The sequence below is a fragment of the Buceros rhinoceros genome, unplaced genomic scaffold (genome assembly GCF_000710305.1).
Source record: "Buceros rhinoceros silvestris isolate BGI_N320 unplaced genomic scaffold, ASM71030v1 scaffold676, whole genome shotgun sequence".
NCBI lineage: Eukaryota > Metazoa > Chordata > Aves > Bucerotiformes > Bucerotidae > Buceros > Buceros rhinoceros.
In genome coordinates, this window is record NW_010416681.1 from 19793 (window position 1) to 33310 (window position 13518).

General features: G+C 40.4%; 1 protein-coding gene across 1 annotated transcript in view; it reads right to left on the reverse strand.

The window, feature by feature from the left end:
- Positions 1 to 13518, reverse strand: part of NTRK2 (neurotrophic tyrosine kinase, receptor, type 2) — a gene marked incomplete at its 3' end in the record, with an annotated part of 62139 nt that overhangs the window by 13047 nt on the left and 35574 nt on the right. Inside the window, exons 8-9 of the mRNA XM_010137873.1 lie at positions 10100 to 10200; positions 8733 to 8832 (exon numbers count right to left, since the gene is read on the reverse strand). Of these exons, the coding sequence (XP_010136175.1) occupies positions 8733 to 8832; positions 10100 to 10200 (201 nt within the window). The remainder of the gene's footprint in view (positions 1 to 8732; positions 8833 to 10099; positions 10201 to 13518) is intronic.

Genomic DNA, 13518 nt, shown 5'->3' on the forward strand with positions numbered 1-13518 from the left:
AAGAGTGTAATGCAAACAAAACAAGGGCATCTTCAGATGCGTCAAAGGAAGATGTTGATAAAAGGCTACTCCTGTGTGTTTTCGCAAAATCAGGCACAAAAGATCAAGCAGTTTGCCTAATTTAGTGAAAGTTCAAATAAGCATCAGAAAACTTTGAAAATCATATTCAATCTCTGAGCAGTTTTTGTTTGTGGGGCAATTTTAGACACACACGTTTGCCTGGAGCATACTTAAATGAATCTTCACTTCTTTGTGATTCCATCTACGCTACTTTAAAAGACTCAGCTTCACTGCAGGAAGCAGGAAGACGACAAATGTGAGGAGAGCTACAGCACAGTGCCCTGTGCCAGCCAGACTCTGTTGTGCAAAATTCAATACTGGCCGCTTTTACAGGAGCAAAACAAAGAAAGGGCGCTCCAGCTGTACTAAGAACTGAAAATCTGCTAACAGAATTGATAAGCAGCTAACATGGCCAGGTATTTAAAAACAGAACTTCATGAAGCAGAGTAATTGTATTATCTACTATTCAGGACAAGCACAGGGTTTGTCCCAAGCTCAGCAAAAAATTAGAAAAAAAAAAGTTCAGACTTCAGACCTGTTTACAGAAATCAGTGGACCTCGACCAGAGGAGGAACATTTCCTCAAATGACGATCACAATCAAGCACATACGCACTTTGTACTAAACTGTGCTTAAAGCATTGGAGAACTGAGGCCACTGAAAAATACATAAATAAATAAATAACATGGGCTTGCTGTGCTCTTTTCTTCCCACTCACTGATCTTTCCCCACATCTGATCTGAATACTTCTTCCAACCTATCTTTGTGCCTGATCTCACTCTGAGTAAACATTTATTTATTATGGCCCACCTGCTCTCCCACCTCCCATTTCTCTCGTCCTTATATTTTCTCCTACATGCAATCTTACCTCTCCCTAAAACTCACCATGGGCTAAACCACAATTTGCCCTCACAAATGCATTCCCAAATCAGTGTGACCTCTATATGGGCACAAGTTCATATAAGCAGATAAGTGTTCACCCTTTGCACTTAAGAAATTAAAAAAGAAGCTCTGGGCTCTGTAAAACAAAGACTGGTGAAGCAAAATGTGGATGTAGACTGAACACGGGGTTGAGTCTCTGCAATTTACAGCTTTAAGACTGATTCTTCTCTTTTGCCTCTACCTTGATCTATGAACTGCGGTATTTCTGCGAGCCTTGGCCCATATCAAGGTAGGGCCCTGGCAACTATGATTTTTAGCTCTACTCTTGTCCACTGCATCCATTATTAGTCTCATCTCTCTTCAGTCTCCTTCCATTTCACCTCTAAGCTATCCTCTACTCAGCCTCCCCCGAGTGCTCCAGTTCATCTCACTTCACGCACACAACATACATGTGCCCTCCTTCATCCCATCACCTGCTTGTACACTTTTTTTTTGAGGGAGAGGGAGTGGAATACAACAGGTACTTGTTTACACTTGTTCTTCACATGTTTTTAATAGTATTAGACATGAGGCCCCAGATAATTTTCCTTATTTAACAATATCCCTCAGTACATTAGTCTGAATCATGAAAAGCTCTCAACAAGTTAATAACTCCTTTTCTGCCTCAATCGTTGTAAATGAGTCTGAATTTTGCAACCAAATGTACTGTCTCATCATTAAAAATTCCCCAGCTTCAGATTTGAGATGTCTCCCTAATACCTTTGTTATATATGGGGCATGTTGTCCACTGACCTGTTTCTACTACAGAACCAGAGCCTACACTCCTCTCTTATATCTTGCACTGTAGGAAAACTAGTAACAGACAGAAACGGAAAGCTGAGACCTACAGATCAAATTTTATATAAATAGTAATGGAAAGCTAGAAATGTCTAGCACCATATTCTGCTGGAATGACACGGTCCCAAAACAAGTGCTTTAAGAGCCACCTCTTTTCTTTATAGGAACACAAGAGAATGGGGGGTTAAATATTTTGAGATCTTTGTAAAATCCTTTACACAAAATCAATTTTGCGAATCAGTTCATAAGAACTCTCATTCTTTAGAGTACTTATAGCAATTTGCTTCTTCAGCGTAAGGTACTTAAAGGCATTGCAACCCTATCTTCCAGATGTTCGTGTGGCAAGTAAATATTATCATCCCTATTGTACAAGCAATGCACCTGAGACAGGCAATTTATATGAGCTGCCCATGATCCCTATCTTCCAGATGTTCATGTGGCAAGTAAATATTATCATCCCTATTGTACAAGCAATGCACCTGAGACAGGCAATTTATATGAGCTGCCCATGATTGCAGGGACTGGAATTCCATTGTCAAACAATGAAAATGGCTTTTTTGTGTGTGGTTCAGATGAGCAATATCATCATTGCTTTTACATGACTACTCACCAAAAATACTGCGGATTTGAGCACATTTTTTCCTACATCTTATCTTACGACACTGACTCACATGAATTAATCTCTCTTTTATATTCTGCTCATTGACTAAATAATGAAATGTTCTAAAGACTTTAAAGGATCGTCGCCCACAGAATAAGCAGTTGGGTAGGTACAACACAGCACAAAATCACTTCTACAGGTACTAATGAAAAAAGTTCAGGATTTAGGTGACTTGATGAAGGCCAAGCAGTAAGCATGTTCCCATGGCACAAGCCGATCTTCTTAATCATCTGGTATACAAGGCAAAACTGCCCAGGAAGCTCTCACTGCAAGCTTACTGCAGACCAATTTGAACATTAGATCGTATTTGCCAAACTGCAGGTCTTTGCTGAAGATGCAAAGCTTTTGCTTTGCACTTCGTTTAGAATTAAAAGCAGCAGAAGCTCTTGTATTCTAACCACGTTTCATTCTTCTCCCAGCCTATAAGCAACCCAAACGCGTAAGCAAGACATGTGGTAATGTGTGAGTTACTAATAAAGAGAACAGCTCTTCCTTTTCTCATACCAGTACTTCAAACCACTTGCTTAAAGTCATCTAAACTCTTCAAAATCTAAACTCTTCAATTGCCAGTGTAAATGAAGCAGGGTTTGTTTTGAAGTCTCTTGCAATCATACCCTTCCCACAACAACAGGGAGTCAAGTAAAACATATTAAAGCAGAGATTACAGTGACCTTTTGCTATATGCTTACAAATAAGAAAGGAAAGATTTTTCCTGCTGGCCCTAAAGTTACATCCAAAAAGAACACGCAAAAGCCTCAATAAATGGTCACATTCAGTCAGAACAGTAAAGCACTCCACTCTTACCTGGATGCCGCAGTGTTTAAAGTCATGTAAATATGATCACTCGGTTAAATGAGGGTAAAAGACTTTAAGTCCTACTGGATGCATTGTGTCAGAATGGCAATACTGCTTTGTAAGGAAGCTTTTATCATGCAGTCGTACAGTGTTTCTTATCCCAACTAAAATATTGTAAGCCAACTGAGAAATATGCCACAACCAAAGACGAGTTCCAAGCTCCACTCTCCTGCACTGTCTTTTGGACTGAAGTTCAATATTTAACAAGAGTTTACCAGCAAAAACAATATAATGAATGACACACAGAGAAGAAAAATATATTGCTCGAATATCAATGTGCTCCTGTTAGAATAGCTGGGATTGTTTTGAGGAAGTTCAAGTTTCAGCTATCAAGTAAAAGAAAATACCCTGTTTTGACTTTGGCAGGCAAAATCTACAGCTATGTTCATAACTTTTACTCAGTTTGATGCAAGAGCACAGCGTCCTGATTGACAATCCAAATTTCAAATTTGCACTCAAAACTGACAAGCAGCTAGCAAGATTTTGAAGGAAAGATAGTATTTGGGGGTGTTTGGCCTAAAAGGGACACTGTTTTCTTTCTTAAATCAACCCAGAGAAAGACAAATTCCTGTATCCCAAACTGCATGGACTTCAAAGACTGCAAAAGAGGCAAAGCCTTCATATGTTTAGACACGGTAGGTAGTTCATCGAGGGAAGGGCAGCACCTTTCAAAGTATGACGCCCAAGCCCACAGACAGGAGAAGATAGCTGGCACCGCCTAAGTACAATGGGATTTCAGACTGATTGTTCCCTTACCTTTGCTGTACCGTACACAGCTCCAAGCACTGACAGAACTTCATACTTCAAAGAAATGCCTCTCAACCCAAAGGGATTAAGTATACATACTTCCCCCTACTTCTGACAGATTCTATTTGTTTACAAAAGGGGCTGCTTTGGGGAGGAGTGGGTTTTCTCTCCTTTCTGGTTTTGTTAGAATCTACAGAAGCTCTGGTTATCTCTACAGGAAAGCAGTTGCAATAATACTCCTGTCCATAACCACCCACTCGCAGCTTTCCTAGCAAGGATGAAGAACTAAGGAATATTGCATTGTTGCTGGAATAGGGACATCCTGTGCTGGCATTTACTACGGTTCAAATCTCAAAAGTGTTTAAGTGTTTTTATCCTTTTAACTGAATTATGTGATTTCATTTTATCCACTGATATATCATCCACCACTTTCCTTCATAGTTCCACTCATGCTTAATGGCATGCTGCTACGTTAACATTTCCAAATTGTTTATATCAGATTGATTATGCTGCAACTAGTTGTCTATTTACATTTATTTTTCAACATGGGAGGTAGAATAAAACATGACTAGAATTATTCTTCCACAAATCCTCTCAGGGAGTCCACAAACCTTCCCCTGCCCTTCCTACTCCAGTTCCCTTGCTATTTTTCAGTTTCATAAGATGGTTAGATGAAGTCAGAAATACACACAAAATGGTAAGAGCTGTTTTGGCAGCCTTCAGTGAATTCCCACCATAAGCACTTTCACATCCTCCAGCAAGCAAACAAGCCAGCCAAGGTGTTTCACAAAAGCAACCCGCAAACCCTAATGAATACATTTAAGAAATTAATTGAGGCTTTCATCATTTATGCTGCAGCATCTTCCAAGGGTCTAAAAACCTCACCTCTGGACTTAAGCAACCAAAATCAGCTTTTCACACAAAGCTGTTATCAACAGACACTGTATAAGAAGGTGTTTAAAACATACACAAACAGAGAAATAGAGAGAATTACGCTTCACCGGTTACTCTGATGAATTTTCTAATGGAAGTCTGGAAGTTCAGCAAAACATCAGCATTTATCCATAAAGAATGGTACCGGTCTTTTGTACTAACCCTATTTTAAGATTCTTCTAGCACAGATCACAGCCCGGTTCTGTACTAATACTGATCCTGAAGTTAATCATCAGAACCTGCTATTTCCCCTAGCTCATCATCCCCTAGGGGATGAAAAGAAGAAAGGCAAGAATTAGAACAATTGCCTCTTACGGTGCAACCCAACTTCAACCGGAATCCAGAAGATCACCAACAAAATGTTTTTGCTTTGTCACTGGTGGTGAACTAGTGTTTTGCTTGTCCTACTTACCTGCAAAACCACTCTACTACTACAATTTGGAAAGGTAACTGAGTGAAATGAACATAACCCCAGTTGTCCCTGCACATTAGATATACAAGGAGAAGAGAGAAGACAAAAGATAGGTATTTTTATACAGCTCTTTAACAGATCTTGGTAACAGATTGATCAGTACTGCCAAAGCACTGGAAGCTCCCAGAGGACCTGGTGCTCCCTATCACATAAACTGGACTCTTTTTTTGCTCAGCACAGTACCGGAAAGAAGACAACCAGGGCATGAGAGCTCTGTGGCAATCTTTGAGGCTCTTCAAGCATGTGCCGTGCATCCAGGTACGGGAGGCTCTGATGCAGCATAGCTCAGACACAACCACCCACTCCACATCTCTTTCTGAGGATGCTATCACTGTCGGTCCCACACTCCAACCATGCTCAAGCTCTGTAAGGGCAGAAGGACTCAGCAAGGACACAGTCTAAAAGGTGGGCAGATGATGCCTGTGTAAAAGATGGTATAAACTGGCATTTAAATATATGACATTAAACATCCTCAAGAAGCTGCAGATGCCTGCTGTGAACCTAAAGAGGGTAAAAAATTTATTCCTTGCATAAAGACATGCAGGACATGCAGTGCTGATTGCTTATTTACACACTGCTTTTTCTGATTTTCAGTGGAACACTTTTTCCATGTACAGGTTTACATGAAAAAAACCACTGAGTGCCAGTTTGACTGCTCCAGCTACTGAGTGACTATTCTGGTTTTTTTCCAAACTGCTTGTTGAAGAAGAGTGGGGAACTGTTTAATGGGAAGGTGTCTGAGATGACTGTGTTGTGTTCTCACAAGAAAACAGAAGAATGAAGCACAGCCTTTTGTGTATTTCTGCCTGATGTAACTCAAGAAGTTCCTTCTTACAAATGCAAAACACTCTTTAGTATTTTGTGCAAGATTTGAAATGAAGACTGGTTTATCTTGTTTTATAAATATTTTCAATGGCAATCTGGATATTTTACTCCTTCCCATTTACCCACTAAGACTTATTAGGCAACCAGCTATAACATTATATGTTAAGTTGGGACTAATTTTGATGTCATTGAATTCAATGAGTAACAGTTCAAGGAGTTAACATGTAGCTGGCTTGATCCTTTCATTCAGAATTTCCAAGAAACACGTTTTAAATGTATGGTACGGATCAAGCTCAAATACCCCAGGTTGTATATCTTCATTTATGAATTCTCAATATATACTTGTGCTGTAGGCTTTTCAGAGCAGGTAATATTTTATTGTTAGATGGGGTATTACATATCGACTTGGTGTTCTAATCTCAGGCCCGTAAATATTGCTTTCATATAAATTCAATAATACTGATGGTGATAAATGGAGAGAGCATTTTGGGGACTTTGAGCAACAGATAGATCCAGACTGTGATGCTCAGGTGTGAATGCAAACTTTGGAGAAGTTCGAGGTTCGCTTCAGGGTCAAATGAAGGTCACTCCTTTCTAATGAAAACGTATTCAAGAGTTCCTTGTTGCTCACCGTGACATGTCACCATTACTACACATCCCATGCATAGCATCAGGTCTTTGAAGGAGTGTATCTGAACTGTGAACTAATTCTACTGATCTTTGGAACTATCACTGGTCAAATTTATATACCAAAATAAACACCATATATGAGGTTGATGGCTTTCGTAATTTCACATAGTAGTTTCCTCAAAAGCATATCCTAAACAAAATGACCTACATGAATAACTCTGCAACAAAAAACAACTGAGATCAAACTTACCGATCAGGCAAGAGCATTATTTTTGTAAAAAAAAGTTACACCTGAAGATACTGAAAAACAACCATCATGTAAGGAGCTTCCTGGAAGGTAACTTAACATGTTACCACACAAAATGCTACTTTGTGCATACCCCCTTAGGGCAGAATTTACTTCCTAGTTCCTTCAGTAATGTCGTGTTGAAATGTTTAATGCAAATTTTGAAAAACCTAATAAGTGTTCAGCTTTAAAAAGCTAACATCAGACATTTCTCATCATTTTTCTCATTTACTTTCCACCTACTTCAGCTCTCTAAACGCAATTAAAAAAAATTTAGAGACAAATAAAATCTACATTGAACTGCTGTTCAGTCACAGAAATTTCTTCTACTCTCTGGCCAAAACTCTGCAGCTCTATCCTGCTGTCTCCATGATGCTATTCAGGATATTTCACAATGACTGCCCTCTTTTAATACCACCCTGAAGAGCAGAGACTATGTCCTGTCTCAAGGAGGTGAGAGAAAAGGTTACCAACCCAGCAAGCCAATCTGCACTGACTACATTTCTGCTCTGCTCAAACCTCATTTGTCCCATGAACTCTCTTCTAAACAGAACACTGAAACACAAAATACACAGTTGGTGTCTCTGAAAAGAGTACTTGTCAAGAGCAAGTTTCGGTTTCCAAAAATCTATGTGGTCCTATGTTGTAAATGTCATCAGCACAGCTGAGAGGCAGGCCATGTGGATAACAGGAACCTCATGAAAGATTACTCACCACTCTCCCTACAGATCCTCCACAGATCTACACATCTTAAGAACATAAGCCCATTTCCTCTAGTGCACAGCAAAGCACCTTTTAGTCCTCCCAACATGAAAGCAAGTGGTTTTTTCTTTTTCTTTTTTTTTTTTTTTTTAAATACGGTTTGACCCACATTGCCAGACACAGACTGGTATCAGTAAAATAATACAGCAATGGAGTTGTTGCAGGTAGTTCCAAGTTACACATACCTCCATGTCACTGTGAAAAAAATAAATGAATAAATGGAAGGGCTGAGATGTCACCCTTCTACAGGGACATGAGCACTTGCCATTCTCTCCAGCTGCTACTTCCCAAGATACAAACAGGAGCTTAAGAAAATGCATGTCAGAAAGCACTAGTATGACAGGATCCACTACAAACGCACCTTCCATTCTTGCTGTTGTTTCCCCTTGAATCTATCACCCTGACACTGCAGTACATTCTGAAGTACCTCTTACAGGTAGCATATATTCTTGACAAATTGCTGTAATCAAATTCGTATCAGAATAAATTTCATCTCCTATCTTTTTCCTACCTCACTGACTCAAGAAATATTTTACTCCAGGAAGTGTCCTGGAGGCTTTGCAGTGGAAGGGAGAAAAAAGGGTTTTGTCTTAAGTAACAAAGAGAAGAGTTTGATCCAAAATTCTACACTTTGTCTACATCTTACTTACCTGATGAAGAAACAAACACTAAATGTCATGGCACTTAATTTAGTTATTTGACTGTTCTCAGTGCAGAAGCCTATATTATCAGCTCATAAAACCCACAATAATTCTGCAAGGTATAAAAACCAACCCTGCTTACCTTTCATTCCAAACTTAGAGTGTCTTCCAAACTTCAGAATAATGAGCATTATTACTAAGCCAGTGCACACCAGTGCTGCAATTCCCACCACAACATACACCTAAAAAAGAGGACACAAACAGATCTGCTTGTTTTGTTCTCATGAACTACCTTCAAAGACATTCAGCATACATTCAGATTAACCCAGTTAGGTAAGAGAGTCATTTCAACTGGGAAACATTTCCGCTTAGATCAAAGAGTACAGAAAGCAGCCACTTGTTGAGGTTTCTTCTACCATGCAGAGAACAGATTCAGACACCTCTGAGAACAACTTTTTCAACATCCTACACATTCAAGGCAGGTGGGAGGGAGTCCATATCACCCAGGTCTCTGTTCCAGCAGAGTGGCATGTTATAAGAAAACACATTTAAAAAGCACATAGGAAAAAAAATGTTATTATGAGGCTGTTTGAACACTGGTACAGATTGTCTGGAGTAGCTGTGGGGTCTCCATCGCTATACACATCAAAACCAGAGTGGAGACAACCCTGAGCAAGCATGCTGGTCCCACTTTAAGGAGAGGCATTTAGATCAGAGGATTTCCAGAGGTTCCTTCCAACCTCAGCCATTCAACGCTGCTGTTATCAGACCAGACTTGACTTTCTGGGGGTCCTCCCAATTTTTTTGCACAGTGTCACAACCCACAGTCCGCTCTCTGGTTCACAAATGCACACACCCTCCACCGCCTGCTGCTTTACAGAGTCACTGCTGCAGAGAGGCTGCACTATCAGCCACACTGGCCACCCACTACCACTTCCCAACAATTCGGTTCAGGGGAGCATGAGAGCCAAGACAGCAAAGGAGGAGGCCCACCAATTCAGCTACATACACTAAAATCTGCCATAAACTATTGAGTCAGAAACTCTACATGAAATCATGTTTTAAAAACAAATTCTAATTGTAAAGTTTATTGCACCACAGTCTCTCTATAAGGAGAAGCTGACTCCAAGATTGGAATTCAAACAATCTTCAAATTACCTTGGATGTCTTTGTTTTATAAATAAAGAGTTACTCTCCTTGGCTAAAATTAGAAGCAAATTCTCAGGCTAAAATATTACTCTTCGTTCAGAAAAGCATGAAACAACTAGCAATCTTACTTGGACTAAAAAGTGATTCACTCTTCCAAAAAATGGGGGGAGGACAAGAGTGGGGAGCACTGGATTTTGTGTTTTGATTTTTTTTTTGGTTTTTTCTGAGTTTTGATCTCAAGACAGCAATAGCCCCGGTGTTCTGGTAGCTCAGGGTCCTATTACAATCTCTGTGGTTTTTTGAGTTGTATAGCCAGAAAGTCCACCAAGATTACAGATCAGGAAACACGTATATACTTACAGTGATGCTATCTTCATTCTCTTTGTTGGAAACATCCGTAGAAGTGATTTGATTACTGTTATTTGTGGTGTCTCCAAGATCATTAGGCGTGGTTTCATACTCTTAGAAATGGAAAAAAGGTTGCTTTTACAATTTTGTAATCTTAGAGGGGAAAGGCTTGTCTTTATTATTTCTGCTCTGTAAGATGCTACGGCCACTAATATCTCTGAGGACTCTAAGCCCTTTGCTCAAACAACACGTAATTGCTAATGTAGCTGGAACATTTTGGGGAGGATCCCTGCGGCAGAAAATCAAACAAATGTGTTGTGGCTGACAAACTTGAAAAGAGAAACGATCTACACCATAATCTGTATCTCTACTGGAAAAACTAGAGTTAAATAAGAACTCCATCCATAAAGCTATTTTTATATGCTTCTGACTTCCCATTAAAAATGAAAGAGTGCCCTCCACACTGAACTCCTCCAGCCTTTTATTCAGCCAAATATAGGACAGATATATTAGCTTGGGGACTTTCGTTTAGCTGAGAAGAATTTGGCAGAGGGGTTTTTAGCTAGTTTATTACTATCAAATGTGAAATAGCTGTTTTTCCTTGTTTAAAATATAATTTAAAAATACCATAATGTGCAGAGAGGTTACAGTTTAGCATCATAAACTGTCAAACAATTTAAAAAATTAAGTGCCTGAGATGGTATGGAGAAATTTGATTTATCAAAATAATTCCACTGAGAGGTCTGCAGGGGTGAATCTAGAATTATTCTATCAAAAGAATGAACGTGGCTTAATTATTTATAAATATTTAAAAATGAAACACAGATATTTACAGTCCATGATTTCCTGACAAAATTATTCAAATGCAATAAAAAGAATTAAATAGTATGCATATGAACTTAGGGAAATATGCATTAAAATAAAATAAAAAAGCATATATTTTATGATTAAATCTGGAAATATACATAATTTCAATTTTATGACCATAATGTGCGCAGATGAAAGAAACAAAAAAGGGCAATAACTGTATCTATTACGAAATGAACCTCCAGCATTGAAATTTAAATTTGCAATTAACTGCATATTTCTTTACACGTTTTGATTAAAATCAGTGCCATAAGCCTACAGATGAAATTTTAGCTGTGAATCTGAAAAAGCAGAGTGCAGAGGCATAGCTCTCATTAACCGCAGAGGCAGGAACGCTTCTGACCACAGAGCTGCTGCTGAGCAAGGGCAGGGAGGGTAGAGGGTAGAGTTTATTTTCTTTAGCTCCTAGGGCCAGTCTGGAGAGCTCAGCTGGCAATGCGAGCAATGAGCTGCACCGGGCTTTTCACCTGCAGTCGTGCACGAACACATCTGCTTTCTGCAAAGCATTCAGCAGGCTGCAAATTTTTTGGTATACGAAGCTACGCTGCTACTTCCAGCACCAGTGGTGGAGTCAGTAGTCAGTTTGTCTAAGCAGCTCACGTAGTCTATTTTGGCTCTACACCATGCATGCTGACAGGTCTCTTTCAAGCCAAAAATACATATTCAGTATACAGAGCTTTCATGAGAATCAAAATCTAATTTCCTGGTCTTTCTACCATTTGAATTCTCTGACCAGCAGTGCATCTCTAAGCTTACACCCTCCTATGCAGCAAGGTGAAAACAGCACCAACGGGCAAACAAACAGCACTCCTTACCCCGGGCGGCACAAACGCTGCCCCAGCAGCTCACCTACACAAGCAGCCTGGACACTCAGACAAGGTGCCATGTAGGACATCCATCACCACGGCTAAACGCTTTGACACAGCGAAGGAGACTTCTGCTTCATTCGTTCGCAGGCACAGCCCACTTCAACTCACATATCTCAGCCTACAGGGCTGGGCTTCCTCTACAGTTAGCTGGGAAAATCTTCACAAAGGTGGCTTTGACCAACCCTGTATTTATTGTCGCTTTATCAGACCAATATATAAAACAAATATTTAGAGCCTTCACTGCTCTGGCTCTGTAATACAAACTTTCAAGATGGAATTTTCTTACTCTTAATTTCACCTGTAAATAGAGGTGGGCAAAACCCAACACTATCGGCAGTTCTGTTTATGCTCATGTCTGTACTAAGCTACTGGAAATCACACCCTGAGGGACTAACGAGAACTATGTGGAGTGTTCAGGTCTGGACTGTGAATCCTCTGAATGCACTTTTATATTAAAATGAGCAAGAGCTGAAGCGGGCCATGTTAGTAGGCTCGTGTTGCATTGCCATTCCCCACTGTATAAACAGTGAAGCGCTTGCATTTGAACTTGTGCCAGATCTTCAAAGCTTGCTGAAATGGGTGAGCCAGGCAAGGAAAACACGTTCAACAGCTATCCGGGCAAAAAGTGGGTTATTCCGAGCTAAACAAATTCCTGCTCATTTCACTATGAAATCCTGCCATAGACGCCAAGCACTCTCATGCAGACAGGGTCACGCCTCTTGACTCACGGTATGTGAGACTGGTACTGCTTCAGGGCCAGGCTCTCCAGTGCTGCATACCTTACGCAGTGACCTGAGACTACATCAGCTGGGGTACTTCAGAACTGGGGCTGAGCAGTGTTTTGCAGTCATTTCACAAACGAGATGTGTGACAACTGGGACAGAGGCAAGAGCACAGTCGTAGCAGCGCTGGGTGTCACTGCACAGCCCTCTGTGGGGCTCTCTGATAGGGGGTATGTTGTCTCTCTCCTGTTCACAACCACTTTAGAAGAGGCAGTGTGGCACAAAGATGTGAACTCAGAGCCAAAGAAGCCGGCTTTGTGTTCGATTTCACGCTCAGCCTAGAGTAAGTCACTATTTCTCTCATTTACTTCCCAGACTGGGTGTGTTAAATCTTCCTTCCAACATAATGTAAATTCTGGGTAAAGAGGTTAGCATAGAGACACACAGAGAGCAATCTGAAAAAACATGGTGAAAACCTCCCAGTCTCAGGGCGGGGGGCTCATCCCAGGGGTCCCATGCCAGCCATGCAGACAGAGGTTCTCCAAAGAAGTGTAGCAGTTCCTAGACTTTGCAGCTGGCCTTATTCATTCACCTCACTAACTGGACTTGTGAATTTGCAACAATTAGGGAAACCCTCTGGACTACAAAGTGTTTCTCAAAGCAAGCAATGAGTCACTGAAACAAAGATCAAAGGCAGCAGTTTCAAACAGCAGAAAGAAACCCAGGAATAAAAAAGAAGGCTGCTTTCATCAGGACTAGGTCTTGCAGGCTGTGATCCACTAGCGTAACTTGAACCTCAGCAGAAACCTACCCAAGTGAATTGAAGCACAGCACTCACATAGTTAAAGCCATACACAGGCATCAGGACCTTGATAAACAGCTTAGAAGCTAAATCTCCATGCACACAGCTTATATAATGCAACACATGACAGAAATTGCACAAACCATCACCTTCTTCCCACCACGCCCCCAC